The 22,766-nt window shown below is 44.0% G+C and overlaps 2 protein-coding genes across 4 annotated transcripts in view; one reads left to right on the forward strand and one right to left on the reverse strand.

Annotated features, from left to right (window-relative positions):
* Positions 1-2,955, forward strand: part of LRIG1 (leucine rich repeats and immunoglobulin like domains 1) — a 216,347-nt gene extending 213,392 nt beyond the window's left edge. For all 3 annotated transcript variants that reach the window (XM_030205936.1, XM_030205938.1, XM_030205937.1), the window contains one exon: positions 508-2,955. In XM_030205936.1, coding sequence (XP_030061796.1) covers positions 508-671 — 164 coding nt within the window. In that variant the 3' untranslated portion in view covers positions 672-2,955. The remainder of the gene's footprint in view (positions 1-507) is intronic.
* A 5,204-nt stretch (positions 2,956-8,159) lies between these two features.
* The window catches only part of SLC25A26 (solute carrier family 25 member 26), a 178,563-nt gene continuing 163,956 nt past the window's right edge, over positions 8,160-22,766 (reverse strand). Inside the window, exons 8-10 of the mRNA XM_030207165.1 lie at positions 11,334-11,398; positions 9,800-9,873; positions 8,160-8,632 (exon numbers count right to left, since the gene is read on the reverse strand). Of these exons, the coding sequence (XP_030063025.1) occupies positions 8,512-8,632; positions 9,800-9,873; positions 11,334-11,398 (260 nt within the window). The 3' untranslated portion in view covers positions 8,160-8,511. The remainder of the gene's footprint in view (positions 8,633-9,799; positions 9,874-11,333; positions 11,399-22,766) is intronic.

Here is a 22,766-nt window from a genome sequence, read left to right on the forward strand (position 1 = left end):
TTATCAGCACTAATTAGAATTTACATGCACCAATTTCTAAGCATATTCTGCAAAATGTGTGTAAATTCTAATGTATGATTCTCAAAAGGGGGTGTGGCCATGAGAGGGTCATGGGTATTCCTAGAAACTACACGCACTGTTATACAATATGTGTGATCTGCGTGGGCATTTACATCGGGTTCTAGATGGCATAAATGGTTGCTTATAAATTTATTCACAAGTCTGGGTGCTACGTGTGTTCTAAGTTAGGCGTAGTTCATAGAATAGTGCTAAGCGTGTTTTTGCCACACTGATCTTTATTATTTTTTTTTTTTTGGGGGGGGGGGGGCACCATATATAGAACCCAGTCCTAAGTACTTAACGCACTTTAGTAAAAGGGCCTCATAGTTTCTATTTCCATTCAAAAGATTCAGATGCCTTTACTTTCCTATAGTTTGACTGCAAAAGCCCTCCAGAGAGGGTTCTTTTTGTCTATCATGTTCACAATCATACTTCTTTCTTCTGTAGATTCATCATCACTGCCTTTAATCACATCTTCAGAATTCAAAGAGATCATGCGATTTTCATCTTCAGAAGGTTCAGTTCAGCAGCCAGCCACATCTCTTGAAATTTCAAACACTCTACTGGATCCTCTGAGAAAGATTATATCTAAACAGACTTCCCTTTTATAGTGGACATTTGCCAAGGTCACATGACTGAGCTTATGTTGCTGGAAGGTTCCAGCACATGAGAGTACTGTGTGTAAAGAAGGGGTATTTTTTTTTGTTTTGGTTTTTTTTGCACTGAACATCTAAGCTATTTCTACCTCAGCTGTTGAGATGGCAGCCTCCAGAAGGACAGGAGAATCCGAGGCACGAAAACAAGCTTGTGTGGGGAAGAATCCTGCTCGAGCGTTCCAGAAATGTATATAGGTTTAAAACTTCCATGAGAAGTGTTTTAGCAGTTGGCTTGTATGTGAAGCAGACAAATGCAAAAACTATTGTGTAAAGAAAACAAACTACATTTGATAAGTTGTACATAAGAGTTTTCATACGTTGTACATAAGAGTTTTCATATATATTTAAAAAAAGAGAGAGAGATATATATCTTTAATTGTTAGCGCATGAATAACTGAGTGACAGTTTTCAGTTCTTGATATATTGTTTTCAATCCCAGGGAGCTGTTTTCTCTTCAGATTTTTGAGAAGAATACACAGATGCCTTACTGCATGAGTGAAACTCAAAAAAGAATTGTTGATTTTCATTTAAAATTTTTAATAGGCATGGAGCTAAAAATTCACTTAAAGGGTAAGCCCAACTTTCCCCTTAAGGCTTTTGCACTTAAAGATTTAAACTGAAACATTTATTTTATGGACATGCCTTTTTGATAGCCAAGTGATCAAAGTACTGGCATCCTAATAGGAGAACTTAGTCTGTTTTTCAGACACTTACCCCAAAACTAAAATTTTGCATACTGATATTTTCTGTTCAGTACAGTGTAAGAGCACTATGAAAGGAAAAATCTACATGAAATATTATAAAGCATTCCTCAGAAAAAAGTGTGGTATGCTGGTATTTTACCTTGGTCTCGGAGGGATTCTCTGTTTTCCTTGTAACCCAGTTTCCTAAGATTTTTCTTTGCTGGAGATGGATCCTACACTCGCATGTCCTGAATTTCAAATGTAGACCAAACTGGAGGGTTGAGGAGGATAGTCAGGGCATGTCACAGTGGCAACACATTTGATTCAGTGGAAGAGAAAACCTTCAGGCACACACTAATCCCACTGAGACAAAACTAGATCTTGTTAGTGGGTCTGATATTTAAAATGGGTCAAAAGAAACATGCCTATAAATTTAAATTCATGTCTTCATAGAAACAAACAAAAAGAAATGTTGAAATGGCTTGAAATATGTTGTCATGTTCTTGGTTTTGGCAGAGCACTTTTATTAACAGAAGAGCTGCTTTGAGTGGTGTTGGTACCTGTGGATGAGAGATTTTGTTTTCATGTTGTAATTCTGCTTTTGCTAACACAAGTTTATTAATCTATGGTTTGTCACTCTGAATACATAAGAGTATTTTTGTCTCTCAAAAAATGAGAAAAACATGAAGCATATTAGCCACCTCCCTGTGCATCAGTTTGATTAGAAAAAGCTGGCACTTTTGCCATGGGTAGTTAAATCTCTTGTGAGTGCCATTATTTGGATGGTTACTTGATCCTGACTAAGAAAATATGAACAACTGGGAAAACATTTATTTTTTCTCTTTCAATAAAACAATTTGTGCTTCCTTGGAACTTTGAAGGTATAAACATTATGGCAAAGGACACTAAGAAATGCAAGTCGGCCTCTGCACTTGGGCAAATGTGAAAGCATATAGGTTGTAGGTATATATGACATCTAGTTCTAGTAGCTGTCTAGATTAATAAAGATTTGGTGGTATGAGATGGAAGCATATGGTTGTCTGTCATCTAGCCAAGATTGCAAACTTGCGTAATGAGTCATGCACTATAAGCTAGGATGGATCCTTGCAGTTTGGATGGGAAATTACTGGGCTTTGGAGACTTACTTCCAAGTCCTTACATTGAGTAAAACATTTTGAGACTAAGGGGCTTTAATATTGGCAAGGAGAAGCTTACAGTTTGTTTTATTTTAGTTCACCTATGAAGTGGTGATGAGGAATAAAGTGAAAAGTAGTCACATTTAACTTATTTGTGGAGAACAAGTTTATTTTACAAGACTTGCCCGAGTGTAGCAGCAGCTCATTATGTGAACTGTAACCTTGTTTTGGACTGGTAGAAATATCATCACCATTGCAGTTGTAAGCACATTTACGTTAGAAAATGTTTATTTTTTTGACAGAGTTGTTTATTGTCATTACTTCCACAAAATATGTGAATTTGCTGCTTCTGAGAGGCAATGTGAAAGAGGAAGTATTACTTTTGTGTACAAAGTTATTTATTTATAGAACATTTGGTACGATGTTGTACATGGAAAAACTTGTAAGATGTTGAAGTGTTTATCAAATGGCACTGATGTGTCTTTAATAAAAATTCATTGGCATAATGCTCCTTTCTTTGAGAAGTTTTTCAAAACTCAGTAAAAAATAAATAAAAGTAGGATAAAAGCTTTCTATTTTTTTAATGTGATTTATATTGTCCTTCATTGTACCCGAGGCATTGGAGGGTTAAGGGACTTGCCTGAGATCACAAGAAGCTGTAGTGGGATTTGAACCATTCTTCCCACTCACGTAGTCATTTTGTTATACTCCTCCATTCATGTAGGCTCAAGGTGCTGCCAAAAAGGGGAAAACTTAAAGGGCCAGAAAAAGAAACTATATTAGTCAATAATTTGTTACTAAATGCAGTTTCATGTAGTAAATCAATATGAAATTGTTATGATTGGGGTCTGAACCCCTCTCAAACTTACCTCTTTCCTGGGAGTCAGCTTCTTAGCTGGCTTCTGTTTCTTTCTCTGTCCTTTCTGAGCTGGCTCTGTCTCTCTGTGCTGGCAGCTTCCAGCAGCATGGGGTTAATTGTCTCACTATACTGCACCTGTGTGGGTAGTCTGAGTTGCTCTACTATACTGTACTGGCTTCAAGTGTTTCACGGTGTTGCATTGATGTGGGTTGGGCCTCTCTGGGTCAGTGTGCTTTTGCCTAGGTCTAGGGAGTGTGACATCATCTGGGAGGGCCTTGATAAGGAAGTGGGTTCTTTCCTTCAGGGCCTTCGCAACATTTGCTTCTGGCTACTTGCTTTAGTGTAGAGAGTAGGGGCACCCCTTTTAGTTTCTGTTGGGAGCACTGCTGTTAGTGGAGGGCTTAGGAGCTTTTTCTGTTGGTGCTGGGCTTAGGAACACTTTTGGTCAATTTAGGAGTTAGGTGCAGTTCAGTTACAGCTTGTTCTAGTCCTGGTCCCTGTGTCGTCCAGTAAGTCCTGCCGGCTACTCGAACCCATGAGCTCTACTCTTGGGGGGCTTAGTAGCTAAGTGCAGGTGAAGCTGTGTGTGCCAGTCCTGTGTCCTCCAGTCCAGTGTGTTCCTGTCCGGTGTGTGTTCCAGTCCAGTGTTCCAGTCCTGTGTCCTCCAGTCCGGGGGATTCCAGTCCATGTGTTCCGGTTCGCTGGGCAGTGCCTGCAGTCCCTGCCGGTGTGCTTACTCAGTGTTGGTTGGTGGGTTTTGCCTGCTGCTGTCGCTCCTCGTCAGCAGCCCAAGGGCTCACGTTTGCTCCAGAGCCCAGCCCCGCGGGCTCTGAACCTGAGAACCTGACAGATTGCGAAGGCCATGAGCCCGGCAAGAACCCCCGCCCAGCTGACCCAGCTGGGGTCCAGCTCCATCGTTGTTCTTGATCCTTCTATGACTCTTCGTCAGTATCGTGGGAAACGTTTGTCTCATCCTGTTTTGAAGAAGACCCCTGAAGCGGCAGCTGAGAGAAAACGCGTCCGGTGGCTTGGAATCGCTGAAAACCCAGTTTCAGATATGGACCCTTTCATCACGCTCTGAGTATCGCCGCAGCCTTGTCTTGAATCCAGCTTTGTGGGATACTCCTGAAGCGGTCGCTGAGAGGAGACGTCTGGGGAATTCTACGCTATGGGCTCAGCTGGAGTCCAGTCCAGTCCCAGCAGCGCGCCCAGCCAAACCTCTGAATCCAGGTCAAGCAGTGCGCCCAGTCACGCCTCTGAATCCAGTCCGAGCAGCGCGTCCAGCCAAGCTTCAGAGTCCAGTCCGAGGGATGCTTCTGACCGAGCCTCCAATGCCAGTTCAAGTGGCGCTTCCACTAAAGCTTCAGAGTCCAGTCCGTGGGACGCTGCTGACCGAGCCTCCGATTCCAGTCCAGGTGGCGTCTCCACGCAAGCCTCGGAGTCCAGTCCGAGAAACGCTGACTGCGCCTCCTATTCCAGTCCGAGTGGGGCTGGTAATTGAGTCTCTGAGTCCCGTTCGAGTGGTGCTTCAAAACAAGCCTCCTAGTACAAGTTTGGATCCCAGTTCCAACCCCATTTTTGATCTGGATCCGTTTCTGACACTCCAGGATTACCGGGTTGCACTTTTGTCTGATCCAGCCTTGAAGAATACTCCTGAAGCTGCAGCGGAGAGAAGGCGTGTCTCCTGGCTTGGGTTCGAAGAAAACCCAGTTTCTGCTATTGATCCCTCTACCAAGCTGTTCTTTTACCGCTTCCAACTCCTCTCGGAGCCAACCCTGCGGGATACTCCTGAAACCCAAGCTGAAAGAAGGTGGCTTCCTGATTTTTCCCGACAAACTTCTGAGTCCAGCCTGAAGGGCTTTGTCTGCCAAGCTTCTGAGTCCACACTGAGTTCCAGCCCAGTGCCTGAGTCTGTTTTGAGTTCCAGCCCAGATGCTGAGTCCGGAGCGAGTTGCAGCAGTGACAGCCAAGATGCTGAGTCCAGAGCGAGTTGCAGCAGTAGCAGCGACGATGCTGAGTCCGGAGCGAGTTGCAGCAGTGGCAGCCAAGATGCTGAGTCTGGATCAAGTTGCAGTTCCAGTCAAGATGCTGAGTCTGGATCGAGTTGTAGTTCCAGTCAAGATGCTGAGTCTGGAGCGAGTTGTAGTTCCAGTCAAGATGCTGAGTCTGGAGCGAGTTGTAGTTCCAGTCAAGATGCTGAGTCTGGAGCGAGTTGTAGTTCCAGTCAAGATGCTGAGTCTGGAGCGAGTTGCAGTTCCAGTCAAGATGCTGAGTCTGGATCGAGTTGCAGTTCCAGTCAAGATGCTGAGTCTGGATCGAGTTGCAGTTCCAGTCAAGATGCTGAGTCTGGATGGAGTTGCAGTCCCGGCCAAGATGCCGAATCAGAGTCAAGTTACAGCCCCGGCCAAGATGCTGAGTCCGGTGAGAGTTGCCGTCCCGGTCAAGATGCTGAGTCCGGGTCAAGTTGGAGTTCCAGGCAAGATGCTGAGTCCGGGTCAAGTTGCAGTTCCGGCCAAGATGCTGAGTCCGGAGCGAGTTCCAGTGCCAGCCGAGATGCTGAGTCTATGCTGAGTACCGAGTCCAGCCAAGAGGCTGAGTCAGAATTGAGTGGCAGTTCCGGCCAAGATGCTGAGGCCGGATCAGATTGCAGTCTCAGGCAAGATGCTGAGTCTACTCTGAGTTCCCACTTCAACCAAGAGGTTGAACCCCTCCTGAGTTCCAGCTCCAGCCAAGAGGCAAGGTCCAGTCTGAAGTCCTGTTGGAGTTCCTGTCCGGCTTCAGATTCCAGGATGGATGTGGGCTCTAGCCCAGTTCTGGCTGCTACAGTGGAGTGCCAGGAAGTCAAGGAAGTTGTGGACTCCTTCAGGAGATGGTTCCTGTTGAATAGAACTCCACTTGTTGCATCCAAGACTCTGATCCTGCCTAGCAGCCGTTCCAAAGAGCCTCGTGGCAGCCAAAGCCATTCTGGTTTCCTAGTTCCAGATGTACTTGTCACGTCCTGCCCAGCCGCCCAGATTTATGTTGTGCAACCCATTGGGAGATTTCATCACAGCTACCCATGGAGACCTAAATTGTCTTTTGAGACCTGGTGCTCCCGTGGGGACACGGGAGCCTTGAGGGGGAGGTGCTGTTATGATTGGGGTCTGAACCCCTCTCAAACTTACCTCTTTCCTGGGAGTCAGCTTCTTAGCTGGCTTCTGTTTCTTTCTCTGTCCTTTCTGAGCTGGCTCTGTCTCTCTGTGCTGGCAGCTTCCAGCAGCATGGGGTTAATTGTCTCACTATACTGCACCTGTGTGGGTAGTCTGAGTTGCTCTAACTCTCTTTGGGTGTACTGGCTTCAAGTGTTTCATGGTGTTGCATTGATGTGGGTTGGGCCTCTCTGGGTCAGTGTGCTTTTGCCTAGGTCTAGGGAGTGTGACATCATCTGGGAGGGCCTTGATAAGGAAAGTGGGTTCTTTCCTTCAGGGCCTTCGCAACGTTTGCTTCTGGCTACTTGCTTTAGGTCCAGGTTAGTTTAGTGCAGTGTGCACTTGTGACTTGTGTGTTTGACTTCCCTGTTTTTCCCCTTTTGTTATAGTGAGTAGCACTGCTGTTGGTGCAGTGCTGGAGTTTGGTGCTGGGAGCACCCGTGTTAGTAAGTGTTTAGGAAGCACCTTTTTTTGTTTGGGTATTGGGCTTTCCTGCTTGTTTCCTTGTGCTTGTCCCGCTTTTCCTCATGACCTGTGCTTAGCTGCTGTAGCTGGGTGCTTTGGAAGCACCAGGGTGAGAACCCATGTTTAGCTGCTGCAGCTTGGTGCTTAGGAAGTACCAGTGTTAGGTCTGGCATTTGTCTTCCCTTCCTTTTCCCTTGTGGGTTCCCTGCACTTCTGTTAGTGTAGGGTGTAGGGGCACCCCTGTTAGTTTCTGTTGGGAGCACTGCTGTTAGTGGAGGGCTTAGGAGCTTTTTCTGTTGGTGCTGGGCTTAGGAACACTTTTGGTCAATTTAGGAGTTAGGTGCACTTCAGTTACAGCTTGTTCTAGTCCTGGTCCTTGTGTCGTCCAGTAAGTCCTGCCGGCTACTCGAACCCATGAGCTCAACTCTTGGGGGGCTTAGTAGCTAAGTGCAGGTGAAGCTGTGTGGACCAGTCCAGTGTGCGCCAGTCCCGTGTGCCAGTCCGGGGGACCAGTCCAGTGTGCTCCAGTCAGGTGTGCTCCAGTCCAGTGTGTTCCGGTCCGGGGGATTGCAGTCCAGTGTTCCAGTCCGGGGGATTCCAGTCCATGTGTTCCGGTTCGCTGGGCAGTGCCTGCAGTCCCTGCCGGTGTGCTTACTCAGTGTTGGTTGGTGGGTTTTGCCTGCTGCTGTCGCTCCTCGTCAGCAGCCCAAGGGCTCACGTTTGCTCCAGAGCCCAGCCCCGCGGGCTCTGAACCTGAGAACCTGACAGAAATGTTCTATAAATTTTACATTATTTTAATTTTTCAACAGAATTCATATTTTTCATGTAATTTTATGAGGTAGGTCATGAACTCCACTGCTAACATTGAGGGGCCCTTTTACAAAGGCGTGCCAAAAACTGGCCTGCAGAAAAAAGGTATTTTGGCCAGGAAATGGACAATTTAAAAAAACAATTGTTGCTATGTATCTTCAATAATAAACCTTCAAATATGGTTTTAAATATGAAGTGTCCTAGATTTTAAAAATTCATTTATCTTAAGAAAATGGCAGTACATATTTTCTGTAAATAACTCAGTAAATATGAATATACTTTAAAAAATGTTTTATTAGTGGAATATTTTTTACAAAAGGAGTTTGAATACATATTTATATAAACCAAGCACTATACCGATACTATCCCATTACGAGCTGTGTTTATCTGGTTTCTAAAACTAGTTCTTTGAGATCTGAAAGCACTGCAGAAGCGAGTAATTGTCGTCAATGAAATTTGCTTCTCTTCTCATTTCGGTTCTTGGCACAGTAAACTCTGGTGACTTCACTGCTTAGATAGCCCTCGATGTAGGGGAAATAGCAATCCATGACACCTTGTATATACCATCCTCATTTCAGTTTATGAACAGATGGTAATCCCACAAAAAAAATCTGCAGTGACGGTGATTCTTTCTCTTACTGGCTTATGCATGACTCATTGAGATTCTTTGATACCCAGCTGTAGCAACAAACTGCGAGCTTTATCATAAGCACCAAGGAAGATAAAACCTCCCATGCTGATTGCAGTCATTCTAGGGATGAGGCCAGCAAATAAGCTGAAACAAAGAACAATTTTTTGTTAAGTCTTATACCAGTCTTCTCCTTACACAAATCATATTCTTTTATATTGAGAAACCAAGGGCATAAGCATGGAGTGGAAAATGGTGCCCTATCAAAGTAGTTACACTGTTTGCATACATTTTTCTTGCCTATCTGCTTCTTTGTATAGACACAGGTTTGTTTGGGGGTTTTTTTTTCCTTCTAACACATCCACAGAAGTCAATCTCTTCATAAAGGCAGTTAATAAATCCTAACTAAGTCTCTCTCATTCATCCTTCTCAGAGATGGGAGCTGAGTGACTGTAGAGGTTTTGAGAGTAGCCTTTTCCAGCATTCAGCAGGCAGGACATGAGCTCAGCCTTCTGAGAGAATCTATCAGATGATTCATCTTTGGCAGCAGCAGAAGGAATCTTCACCAACTTTCTGCCCTATTTACAGGCTGAGGCTGCTTCCCTGTATACATTTTAACCCTGCTCTTCTTCTTATATGATCCTAAACGTAGCTTTGTTTGCATGTGAACAAAGTTATGCATACAGATGGACAGTTTAACAGTCAAATGCAGAGTCCACCAAAGTGGAGAACAAAACAGGGTGGAGGAGTGGGAAACGGATGACAGCTCTTCACAAGCAAACCGTGGAACACCAAAAAGTGGAAACAACGTTTCTTTACAGATGTTATTTAAAGACTTGACATGGCACATGGTTTCGGTTATACATGCCTGCCTCAGGAGTCTGGTGGTATAAGAGTGATTAATGCTTCTACTATAGAAAGTTTGATATGCCAAAAGGGGCTATGTTGAAATGGTATTTATAGCCAAAACATTGTGCCATGTAGAGTCTTTAAATAACATTAATAAAGAGTACTGTTTCCACTTTTTGGTGTTTCACAGTTTGTGAAGAGCTGTCATCCATTTCCCACTCCTCCACTCTGTTACACATATGGACCAACTCCCCAAAATAGGTGATATTGCCTGATATGAAACTTGCTTAAAAAGAGAAGCAAAGAACTGGGATGACAAACCTATTTCCACAATGGCAACACTTGGACAGCAATATGGAATAGTGATCTTATACAAAACAACTTTATTCCCTTAAGACGATCATGAGAAATTAATATAATTTAACATATGTAAGACAGAACCAAAAAAAAAAATAAAACTCTTACCCAACTATGCCTTCCATTTTCCAAACATGGTGCATGACAAAGAACACATTTCCACTAGCGGTCCAGGAACCTGTCTGAGGAATAAAAAGATTAGGTTTGGTCATCCAGAAATTGGCAGACCAGAAATAACTTTAATTAAATTAAACACACTCATTTGTGGTTGCACTGTTTCTTCTACTGTGAACATCGTCAACTAAATTTGGCTAATCAACAGTGAAAATCCATTATGGCCATAGCTCCCAGTGTCCTCTAGCAGCCAGGGTAGATTCTTTGGCAAGGGTCAGCAAAACATGCAACAATTCACCAAGTTTGCATAAAATTTGCATAATATGTAACAATATTATGTAACAATATTGCATAATAAAAAATTAAATAGTACTCTAGAATGCAAGTTATTTTCACTTTCTAACGGAGGAAAAGACTTCAGAAATTCTGCACAGTGCTCTCACACTATTTCTATTTGCAGACTGATTCCTTTCCTTTGCCAGTGATTAACCACTCTGTTTAGGATAAGGTGCAGAGTCTCATCAGTATAAAAAACCTCCTTGTAATTTTAAAGATATGCTGTATAAATTGTTTTTCATTTAATCATCACGTTTTTAGTTCTTTTACACTTTTGCACTTATCTGAGTTGTGGCATATGCAGTCGGGAATGCTCAACAGAGAGCCTCCGTTTCTCCATCTGCTTCCTCAGGAGTCGTACCCTCAACCACCACACTCTGCCCTTCTGTGGATCCTGCTGTGTGAAAACGGCAGATCGCCTCGGTCCTTCCCTCGTCTGATATAACTTCCTATTTCCGTGAGGGTGGGGCACAGTGAAAGAGGGCCCAAGGTGATCTGCCACTTTCACACAAACGCAAGGTGCTGGCGCTGCCGATTTAGAGATATTTTTTTCAATGCAGGTGGCAGACAGAAGGGGGCTGTCAAGGGAGCTGAGGGTAGGCAGGAGGAGACTGGAGACTGTGGCGCCGGTAGCAGGAGAGGGAAGTGACAGCAGTAGTGACTGGGCGGCGGGGATGGCCTTGCCCCGGGTCCGGCTCAGTCTATTGGCGGCCCTGGGTTCCCAAACCAGTCAGGTTTTCAGGATACCCACAATGAATATTCAGGAGAGAGATTTGCATGCACTGCCTCCACTGCACGCAAATGTATCTCATGAATATTCATTGTGGATAGATTGCAAGCCTGACTGGCTGGGGTGCCTCCAGGACCAGGCTTGGGAACCACTGGTCAAAACAACAAAGAACTAATGTTCAAATAACAATGGTTAGCTCTGGTGCATGGCCGTTGGCCCAGACTTTTGCTGCAATGATGAGACTAGGCAGATGAAGGGGAGTGGGAGACATAAAATAGAAAAAGAACTCCCGGGATGCTGTGAATGAAGGCTCATGAAACTAGATCCCCACCCTGGTTCTGACTGAGATGGATATGGGGGAAATACTTAGTCAAAAAAGAGGGAAATTCATGAGTAAATGCTAAGGCCACTTACTGTGGAGACATCAGCTGCATATGTCAGCATCTTCCCTTCTTTTCTTACCTTTGCTAACATAATTCGAGTCTTTGCTACATCCAGAGGTGTAGTAACGGCAGCTGCAAATCCACCTGAACATATAACAAGGGAGAAAACAAGATGCTGCTTTCACAAATGGTCCATATTTCCGGCAACCTTCCCAAAATCTCATCTATTGTAAAAATACATATGGTTCTGCATATAATTTTAACCTGTTGGCATTTCATAAGAAATCTAGGAGCTTTTGTAACTTATTTCTTGAAATTCCTTGATATTTCTATTTCTTGGAACTCCGATACGCTAAAGGGAAATTTCTAGATCACTGTTATTAGTGGAAACTCCACTCTAAATTCCTACAACTTCCTCAAATGAAGTACATTCAGCTTCCTACACATCAAATACATTTCGTAAGCAAAGAAATTTGGGGGCCCATTTACTAAGCTGTGCTAAAGAGTGGCCTGTGCTATACTAGTGCATGGGTTTCCCATGCGTCGAGGCCATTTTTAGCATGGCTGTATAAAGCCCGCATTTCTTATTTCCCTCATTAGTGGCTGTGCGCTAATTTCCCAATTAGCGTAAGACCATTAGCGCAGGAGTCCTTACCAACCTATTTTCTAGGTTGTAAGGGCTCCCCGTGCGCTAATCGATTAGTGCACAACGATGTAGCTATGCTAACCAATGACCACTGGGCACGCCTACTCTCCACCCCCAAACACGCTCCCAGGAAGCCTGAGTGTGCCCTGCAATAGTGCTTTTTAGCTTGCGGCAAGTATGCGTTAGTACTTACTGCAGCTTAGTAAATTGGGGGGGGGGGGGGGGGGAAATTAGAGAGCAATTCAAAAACTGCAGTGAAGAGAGAATACTTCGAAATTTGCTGGATTTTTACAGGGACATTTCTCAGCATCTCTGCCCATACTTCAATTTCAGAAGAACAGACAAAGAACAAGTTCTGTCTTCACACAAGTATAACCCACTATCCCTCCTCTTACGTCCTAAAAGATGCTACTGTATCTTATAAGGCAACCCATTCTCTACAGGACCAGACTATCATCATCTCATCTGAGAATCACAAAAATGAATGTGGAGCAACAAACGAGGCCAAATGTCACTGAATCTGCCAGAGACGCTGCTTTGGTATGTGAATTCAAAACCATAGCTTGCCAAAAGGTCTCACCCTTACAAAAGAGAGTAGTCACAATACCTACATTTTTTATTTCTATGGTACTCCTGATGCAGGTGACTTGCCATAACACATTCTTATTGTTTGTTTTTATATTTAAATCTTTTCTATTATTAACGATAACAGAACTTATATAAATGCATCAAACAATACACAAGCACAACTTGTCATTATCTAAACAAGTGGCGCCATACAGTTTACATTTTCTCCCAACCACCCAACCCCTTACTCAACTTCTCCCTCCCCTCAGAACCTTCCCATCTCCCTTCCCACCCACCTGAACCCTACCAAATTCCTCCCCTCCCCCGTGGTGACCCCATCCCTCCCCCCTTCCCATCCCATCAGCACAAGATTGATTTGGTTTTTATCATTGCTACTGTCTTTGGTACTGCTAATTGAGGATTCTGCTTCTCACTGTGGGTTGTAGAGTGTCCCAAAAATTCACCCACGTTTTTTGAAGTGTCTGTCCCTCCCTAGATGTCAAATGTTGAATTCCACGCCTCTCCAACTTCAAAAATTCTATCATTTGTATCCTCCAGGCTCCTATTGGCGGTGCTCTGTTTTCTCTCCAATGTAGCAGTATGACTCTTTTCCCCATCAATATAGCCCTCTGTAGAAATGCACAAAAGCCTGGGAGGGCGGGCTTGGCGTACTTAAATTATCCAAAAAGGAGTAATGGCTGTCTCTGGATTGTGCGACCCCATATCTCTGTCTCGCTTAGTATGTGTGTCCATAGCTGTGACGTATGGAGACAAGACCAGAACATGTGGCCAAGGGAGGCTTGGGCTAGACCGCACCATGGGCAAGCATCTGACTGTCCATAACCTGCTTTAAAGGCTCTAATTGGGGAAACAAAGTCTGAGGGCAAATTTATATTGCAGTTCCCAGAAGCGGGTGAAAACTGAGGTTCGTTGTATGGAAGTCAGGAAACTGCTCAATATCTCTTCTGTGACCTCCGCCTTCAGGTCTATAGCCCAGTTTCGTGCCTTGGCTCGGAAATCTATGTCCTCTGTCGAGTCTTGTAAGTATCTGTGATGGTATTTTAGGGGCACTGAATTCTGTGCCCCTAATGTCAATGCAGTGTTTAGTGTGTCCTGGACATCTTCGCTCAAGTTGCTCCAGCACAAAGCTATGATGTAATGTTGCACCTGTAGGTAGGCAAACCGGTCACTCTCTGTCAAGTTAAATTCCTGTTGTAGCTCTGGAAATGTCCGTATTTTGCCCTCCTCAGACACCAGTTGGTAAATGTACTGGATTCCATTCTTCCGCCATCGGGCAAAGGCTGCCGAGGTGGACCCCTCTGGAAAGTCCGGGTTTTGAAGCAACGGCAGGAAGGGAGTTGCTTTCCAGTCGAAGTTGTGCCTCTTGCAGAGCCACTTCCAGGCCGCCCTAGCTGCTGTTATTAATGGGTTTTCCCCCAGTCCCTCTTCTAGTCTCTGCCCCGTGCGTGTAGCCCCCATCCCAGGTGTGCAGTGGGAGCTAGATCCATCTCTAAGGGCGTTATCGAAAAGTCTTGTGTTCCTGTTAACCAATCCTTTATGTGTCTCTTGGAGCAAGCTATTGTTAGGTGATATATGTTGAGTAGGCCCATCCACCCGTGCGATTTTGGTTTCTGTATTACGTGTATTGGAAATCTTGGCCTTTTCCCATGCCACAAGAATTTTTGTGTACGATCATCCCGCAAATTTCTCAATCTGCACTTCCCCAGCTGTAAAGGATTAAAATACAAGCTGATACACGCCACCACCTTCTCTTACATGAGCATGCAGCTGTGGAATACATTACCTACAGCCCTGAAAGCTATTGATGAAATAACTAACTTCCGAAAATCTCTGAAGACACATCTATTCAACAAGGCCTACAAAGAAAACCCATAACCTTACAAAACTACCTCACCAACTCACCCAATTATTACAGTCCACCTTATATCCTGCCTAACACCTTCCTTTTCGCATCCCTCACCTAATCTTTGTACATCACTAATTGTGTCTGATATCATGGAATGACCATGTCATACCCAAACTCTGTAAGCCACATTGAGCCTGCAAATAGGTGGGAAAATGTGGGATACAAATGCAATAAATAAATAAATAAGAGTCTATTCCTCTCTCCGTCTCAGGTATAAGGGCAGCATCTGAAATGTATAACGCCATTTAGGGGCTATCATCATATTGAAGAGACTTACCCGTCCCGATAGAGAGAGGGGACATGCGCCCCATGTTTGCAACAATCGTCTGGTTGTGGCCATAAGTGGTGATACATTATATCCATATAGTGTCTCCATGTCGACCGGAATTGTTACCCCCAGGTAGCGGATCTGATGTTTTGCCCACTGTAAAGGAAGCTGACCCCTCCACTTGTGTCGCACAGCCTCACTGAGTGGTAGGGCCAGCGACTTTGCCTGATTGAGTCTATATCCCGAGAGTTTCCCATAATCTGTGATCACAGAAAGGAGGGATGCAAGTGAAGTCTGCGGGTCGCTCAACAACATCAACACATCATCTGCGTATGCAAGCACTTTTAATTCTCTCCCAAATACCTGGACACCTTTTATACTTTTTTGTGTTCGTATTTCGTCCAGTAAAGGCTCCAGGGTCAATAGGAAGAGCAGTGGGGACAAAGGGCATCCCTGCCTTGTACCCCTTCCGATATCAAAACTTTCTGTATGGATCCCATTTACTCTTATCATTGCCCATGGGTGTGTATATAACGTTTCTACGGCTTGAAAAAAAACTACCCCGTCAAACCTCTATCCTTCAGGGCTTCAAACATGAAAGGCCATTCCACTTGATCAAAAGCTCGTTCCGCATCTAAGCTCACGAGCAGCTTATGGGCCTCAGGATTTGCTCCTGGTAACATGGCCAATAGTAATTTCCGTACATTGAAAACTGACTGGCGGCCCCGAACGAAGCCTGCTTGTTCCTCTTGCACCAGTTGTGGCATTAGGGAAGCCAATCTATCTGCTAAGATATGAGACAACAGTTTGGCCTCCACATTAATGAGTGAAATAGGTCTGTATGAGCTGGGTTCTAAGGGGTCTCTATCTTTTTTGGGTATGAGGCTAACGGATGCCATATTCGCATGTAGTGGGAAGTGACCTGACTCTACCACAGTATTGAGATATTCTGTTAGTGGGCCTAAGATCTGTATTTTCAGCATTTTGTAAAATTCTCCTGACAGGCCATCAGGCCCAGGAGTGGAGTGCAACTTCAACGCTCCAATGGCTTTCTGCAGCTCTTTGGCTTCTACCGGATTATTCAGAGATGTTAATTGATCTGTCAGGATATTTCCCAGCCCCCTCTCTTGTAGATATTCCTGTATTTGCTCTCGGAAGCCTGCCTCTTCCTTTGTTCCCCCATATAAAGTGATGAAGTGGTTTTGGAAGGTCTGAGCTATCTCCACTAAGTTGTTTGTGATCTCACCCCCAGGCTTCCTTATGGCTGAAATAAAGTGACACCTCCAGGCCCCTTTTACTAACCTAGCCATCATCCCTCCCGTTCTGTCCCTGAATTTATACAATTGATATTTCCTGTACAGCAGAGATTTCTTTGTCCTTTCATGCAGCAGGCTGTTTAAAGCCGCCCTGGTGGACATGAATAACTCATAATGTAATTGAGTTGGCTCCTTGGCATATCTTCTTCGCACCCCTCAGTTTCTTTTCTAATTCTATTATTCCCTGTGTTATTTGCCGGTTCCGTTTGCTGACGTAGGCTATGATCTCACCTCTGAGTACCGCTTTGGCAGTGGACCAGAATAGAATAGTGTCTTCTATGTGTTCAAGATTATGTGTCTTAAACTCCTCCCATTTCTTTTGTGAGTGGGTTTGGAAATCCTTAGAGGAGAATAGATATGCTGGGAATCTCCATCCTGGCAGCTTCTGAAAGAATGCCCCAGACTCTATATCTACCCATATGGCGGAGTGATCTGAGATCTCTTCCGGGCCTATTGTGGTTTCAGTGTTACGAGTATGTAGTCTATTCTAGACTGTGTATGATGTGCCCTGGAAGTGTGGGTACAGTCTCTCTCCTCCCCGTGTAGGATTCTCCAGGGGTCTGTCAGTCCCAATTCCTGACAAAAGGTTTCTAGGACAGAGGGAGATGATGTCAGGCATTTCGGTGGTGAGTTGGATCTGTCTAGTTCTGTATCCATCACCAAATTCATATCCCTTGCTAGTATTAGGGGCAGCACATTTCTATTTTGGTAACGTGCTAACAATTTTGTATAGAACTTCTGTGCCGATGTATTTAGACCATAGACCGAAGCCAAGAGCATCTCTGTCCATTGTAGGTTAAGCTGTATCCCCACCAATCCTCCCATCTCCGTCCTTGAACATCATTTTTGCTTTGCACATGAGTGTTTTATGGATTAGGATGGCTACCCCCCCCCTTTCTGGCCTGTTGCTGATGAACTAAAGACTTCTCCCACCCAGTGACGTTTTAACGTCTCATGTTCTTCCTGAGAAAGCCTGGTCTCCTGGAGGCAAGCTATGCCTACTTTATGACGATTAAGAGCCGCTAAAATTTTGGTTCTCTTAACTGGGGAGGAAATGCCCCCCCCCCCCCCCCCCCCCACGTTCCAGGAGATCAGGCGCACCTTACTGGATGACACACAGGATTATAAACTTCCAATATCGCGCAAAGTTCTGTTTGTCTGTGTCTCCAGGGCACCCAGCCTTACCCCAGAGATCTTCCTCCCCCACTGCACACCTCTTTGCCACTTTTCTCTCCTCCGTACCTTGTGTTGCTGTATGTTTTGCTGATCTGTCCCAATGGTGTGTTCCTCATTACATGTGTGTATCTTGTGCTTCCCCCTCCCCTAACCCTTCCCTCCTTCTGTAACCCTGTTTCTTACCCCCCCCCCCCAAAGCTAACCTCTTCCGCCCATTCCCTATTCATCTGCCCTTATTTAAATTGGGAGCCCCTACTATGCACGAGGCCTCCCGCCCTTGCTATTTATGTAATGTGGTGTGCTCTCAATGCTTACTGTGTTTGCTTCAGCAGCCCGTACCGGGTTTCAATAGAGTTCTCACTCTCCCACTTCCTTGGCCGGTTGCGGGGTCAGTTTGCCTTCCAGCTCAGTGATGAATTCTTTGGCTGTCAGATCTGTATCAAACGATCTCCATCTGTTATCATGCCTTATTTGCAGCACCGCTGGGTAGATGAACATAAATCTGATCTGTAGATCCTGCAGTCGGCGGCATAACGGGGTAAACTTCCTCCGTCGTTCTTGTAAAGATGCTGAATAATCTTGAAAAATTCTTACAAGGTGGCCATCATATTTGGTGGTCTCTCGCTTTAATCTGTAGCCTCTCAGGATCTCTAGTTTGTGTAAATAGTTGTGCACCTTCAAAATGACTGCACGCGGGGCCTGGCGGCCATCTTGTATTCAGCCCACTCTGTGCACCCTCTCCAAGCAGATGGCCCCAGTGTGATCTGACAGAGCAAATTCCGACTTCAGCCATTTTTCCACGACGGTGGCTAAGACGGAGTCACTGATCGATTCTGGCAGTCCAATGAGACGCAAATTACTGCATCTATTTTCGAGATCGTCAATCTTTTCGTTTAGCGCTGTCACCGTGTCTTGCAGCTGTTTTAATTTCTGCTGTGTCGGAGGGCGCGTATCTTCAAGATCTGATACCCGCTGTTCTAACTCTCCAGTTCGCTTGGAGGACTCCGTCAGCCGAGTTTCAAAATTTTCTATCTGCGTCGATACTCGTACCAGGCGCAGTTCCAGCGCCTGTGTTACCGCTGTTGTCAGTTGCAGGAGCTGTTCCTCGGTAAAGGCTAACCCGCCTCGTGGTGTCGGCTGGTCCGCGCCTGAGTCTGCTGCTCGTGGTTTCTCTGTGTCTTTCTTCACGCTGTGAGCTGGCATCGCTTTAGGCTGCACTTCGAGGAATTTGTCCATCGGTGGGTTATCTTCCCCACTCTAGACTTTTTCTGGCTGGCTCTGAGTTTTTGGCGACATTTATTGATGATTTTGGGTGTCGGGCCTCAGAGCGCAGAGATCTCACGTCCTGCTCTCTCAGCACATCACGTGACCCCCCCCCCCTCCTTGTTTGTTTTTATAAAGTTTTACATGCCACTTAGTACTTAGTTTTATTATTCATTATTATTGTTTAGGTTTTACTTTAGCTGTCCATCTCCATTTTGGTCTTGAATCTTTAGCAGATTAAGCAATAGCCCCCTAATTCTAAAATTGGGCACACAGGGGTTATTTATACGCATAATTAAATTAGCTAATTGGTACTAAATTGGCATTATGTACCAACTGGCACCAACAAGCACTAGTTGATGCTAATTTGTAGTTACGAGTGTAAATGACTTACATCCCTATTCTCTAAACTCAGCATTAATTTCAATGGCCTGCAACTCCAAGGGGGTGTGGATGTAAGAGCGGCATGGGTGGGTCAGAGTGTAACTGCCACGATTTGAGTGCAAACATTTACATCAGCCATTCATGTGCCTAGAGAGTAGGTGCCAAAATGTAGACTTATGTTAGTATTCCATAATGCAACCACACGCAATTATTGCTGTTATAGAATCGACGCTTATATCTAGATTCTATAAATGGAGCCTAAAAAATTGGCGTCAGAAAAAGACAGTGTTCAGTGCTATTCTGTTCAAGCAAGCCTACCCAAATGAACCAATCTAATCCTACGATCCCTTCTACCCAACACATATCCAGAAGACGACGACAGTGATTCAAACTACATCTCCCACAAAATTTCCCTATGCTTTTCCTATGTCCCATTCCCCTCCCGCCCCCTCTACCCCTCCTCCATTGTTCATCTATACCCTGCTCATACCTCTCCTAGTCCCTTCACCCTTCCCCATCTCTACCTATCTCTTTTATTATTCTGCTATAATTAACTTATATTTTCTCTATCAATACTCTGTAATCCATATTATTATTATGTAAGCCGCATTGAACCTGCTTTAAGTGGGAAAGCACGGGGTACAAATGTAATAATAAATAAATAAATATTCTATAAACCACACTTGAAGTTAGGCTCAGTTTATGCCCTGACTACAGTCAAAACCTGGTGTAAATCCTGCACGGATCCCCCTAATTCTATAATAATGCACATAGATTGCAGGAACGCCCCCCCCCCCCCTCATATTCCTCCCATGGCCCATGCACCTTTTCGGATCCACACACTGGAATTTATACACACGTCTTTATAGAATACACCTAAAAAGATGCACGTGTAAATTCTAATTATTGTCAATTAGTGTCAATAAATTGCTTGTTATTGCACTCATTTGCTCGTTATTCATATAAGTTGCACACACAACTCAAAGCACCTTATACTGAATCAAGGTCTTAGCGCCCAAAGTTTTGCCACTTGTTTTAGCGCCCTTTACTGAATTGAGTCCTAGATTTACAAGCACTAATGCATTAGCAACACAAATGCGCATTGTTAGTAAATAGGTCCCACCGCAAAAAATAGCACCTGCAGTAAATAACCCAGTAACGCAGCCCCTTTCAGTAAATCTAGCCCTCAGTGACGATTTGCCTCTGTGGCTCCCGATTTTCCATTAGCAGCACTCTCTCTCTGTTGTTGTTAGTATCTCATCTAAAATCTGGCAGTGAGCTAGCCAACCTCAAACCACTTTGTAAAACATAACTTGCATTCTGCTGGCAATTTTAAGATTCCTATTTGCTTTCTAATCACTAATACAGATTTCTACACATTAGGTAAAGAGTTGGAACATAATCGTGACAGTTTTCTTAATTTATGCTTAATCGTTGCCCCTACAACTGGATGTGAGATTTATAAATCTGAAGAATACATCAATAAAAGAAATAAAACTTAAATGCAAACAGGCACATGTCAGACCAGAACTCTACCACATGCTGTTAAGGGTATTATTGAAATTTGGTGTAATGCATGGGTTTGGTTGGCACAAAGTGTCAAGGACATAAAACCCACATAACACAAGTCTAGCAATCATTTGCTTTGAATTTACTCTCAAATGTCAATGATGTCTTTACTAGCCTGGCTTTACAAAATGTGTAAATCGTCTAACGAATATTAATACATGCAAGCTCAATATAATAAATGAAATTCCTAACACAGGCTCACACTCCCTGTGTAACTATAATGTGGAATCCCCACTCCGTTGTCAGCTTAATCCAATATTTTGAAAGTGGAGAAAAAAAGCTTCAGAGTCGCCGCCCAGCCAGTCCATCTAAGCAGACTATAAGGCTTGAGCTCGGCATGCCATCAAATAGCTTAAAAAAAAATTCCACTCCCACATTTATATTGAATTTCCTGCTCAGACTTACTGCAGGTCGAGTGGAGTAAGTCTGAGCAGGAAACAGAGTGGAATACCTGTGGATGTAATTTTGTGTGGAAAAATTTTGGAAACCCCTGACGCCGCACCAGCGAAACGGGGGCTCCCTGTCGGGTTATGAAGTGCAGAGTGCCGCCTGGAGAGGAACACTAGAGCGATAGTATCGAGCTAAGTGGTTTCGGGTGACACCTGCTTGATAGACTTGATAAATTTGCATTCTACAGAATATTGGAAGATTTAATAATGCCACTAGTAGTATACAGTACATTGATCTAAGTTATAGTGGACACACAAAGTAGACAGCAGTGCACATAGTGTATTTGGTGATTTGAAATTCAATATAAATGTGGGAGTGGAGTTTTTTTTTTTTAAGCTATATGATGGCACGCCGAGCTCAAGCCTTATAGTCTGCTTAGATGGACTGGCTGGGCGGCGACTCTGAAGCTTTTTTTCTCCATTTTCAAAATATTGGATTAAACTGACAACGGAGTGGGGGTTCCACATTATAGTTACACAGGGAGTGTGAGCCTGTGTTAGGAATTTCATTTACAAAATGTGTGACATGATTCCAAGAGCTCAGAGAATGACAGGCAGTGGTTAATGAGAAAGTTTAATCAGCGAACATCTCAGCTTTGGCCATACTAGCTGTCTTTCCCTTCCCTCTCCTCATCTTTGTTCTTGCCAAAGGGCAATATTGTACCAGGCGTTGACAGAATACGAAGAGAAAGCTGTTACCTGTCAACAATTTTCAGACTACAGTGATGAGCACATTTTAACTCTCTATAATTGCTTGCACACAGCAGCAAGGACGTTATTGCATGTGGTTAATGGGGGTTGCGCATCCAGTCGACTTAGTGCAAAGAGCTTCAAGCAATGTAAATTAGGATAAGTGGACTGCAACAATTGTCAAAGGGTCAGTCATATGGAGCTGTAATCTCTCAATCTCTCTCTCTCTTTTTTTTTTAAATGCATTCCGTTAAAGGAAATATCATTAAAAAACAAACAAAAAAAAAGGTATATGCTCCCATTAGGATTGCCAGGTTGATCCAGTCCTGGGTTTAACTTGTTGCATATATGAATTTGCACTTCAGTTTTCTACGAACTGCACAAAAACAATTTCATTTGTGCAGTGGGGTTAAAACCAGGACTGGATCAATCTGTTAGGGAAAGAATCTAGAACTGGTTGGCAACCTCGGTTCCTATGACATCCCTGTGGGGATCCAATGGTCATGCCTGATGTTATGTTGTTTAAGGTATGTAATTTTAGAAAAGCGTTCCCATCAATTTGCCATTATGAAAAGGACAGACTTGCCTTAAACCAAATGAGTTTAATGTACAATGAAGCCAATGCACATTTGCCTTTGCAAACCACATAGCATGCAGAGAGATACAAAATGATGCACATAATTGCATTTGCAAATTCTAACACACTAATACATGCTTTATTGTGAAGTTCCATGAGTGCCTTGCTGACAGACTAAAGTTACATCATACTTTCCACTGCAGAACCTCTCAATGAGGACAGCATACAACTCTGGTTTTCAGATGCGACTGAATACCCCTGAACTAAAAACTTGGTCAATCACCACCCCTGCGGTGGTACAGTAATGCTCAAACTGGTTCTTGGGTCCTCTTAGTCCAATGTTTAGGATATGCCTATTGAATATGTGTAATATAAATTTGCATCCTGCGGAGATTTTCTATACGTGAATCTCTCTCATTCATCAGGGATGCCATGAAAATCTAACCGGATAAAAGGTGCCTGAGAACTGCTGTGGGCACCCCTGCTCTTGTCAATAAAAGTGCAAATTTCATGCCAGGTCACATAAATGTACTGCCCACTTTGTGGATTAAGACTGCATTGCCCTTCTGTACCAAAAAGCATTATCGTTTGTTGTTTTTATTTAAAGAAAACACTTGAAAATTTATAAATATGATCATGAAAAACCGATATTTGAACATCTAAAATGAATAGTGCCCATC

This window comes from Microcaecilia unicolor, chromosome 6 (genome assembly GCF_901765095.1).
Source record: "Microcaecilia unicolor chromosome 6, aMicUni1.1, whole genome shotgun sequence".
Lineage (NCBI taxonomy): Eukaryota > Metazoa > Chordata > Amphibia > Gymnophiona > Siphonopidae > Microcaecilia > Microcaecilia unicolor.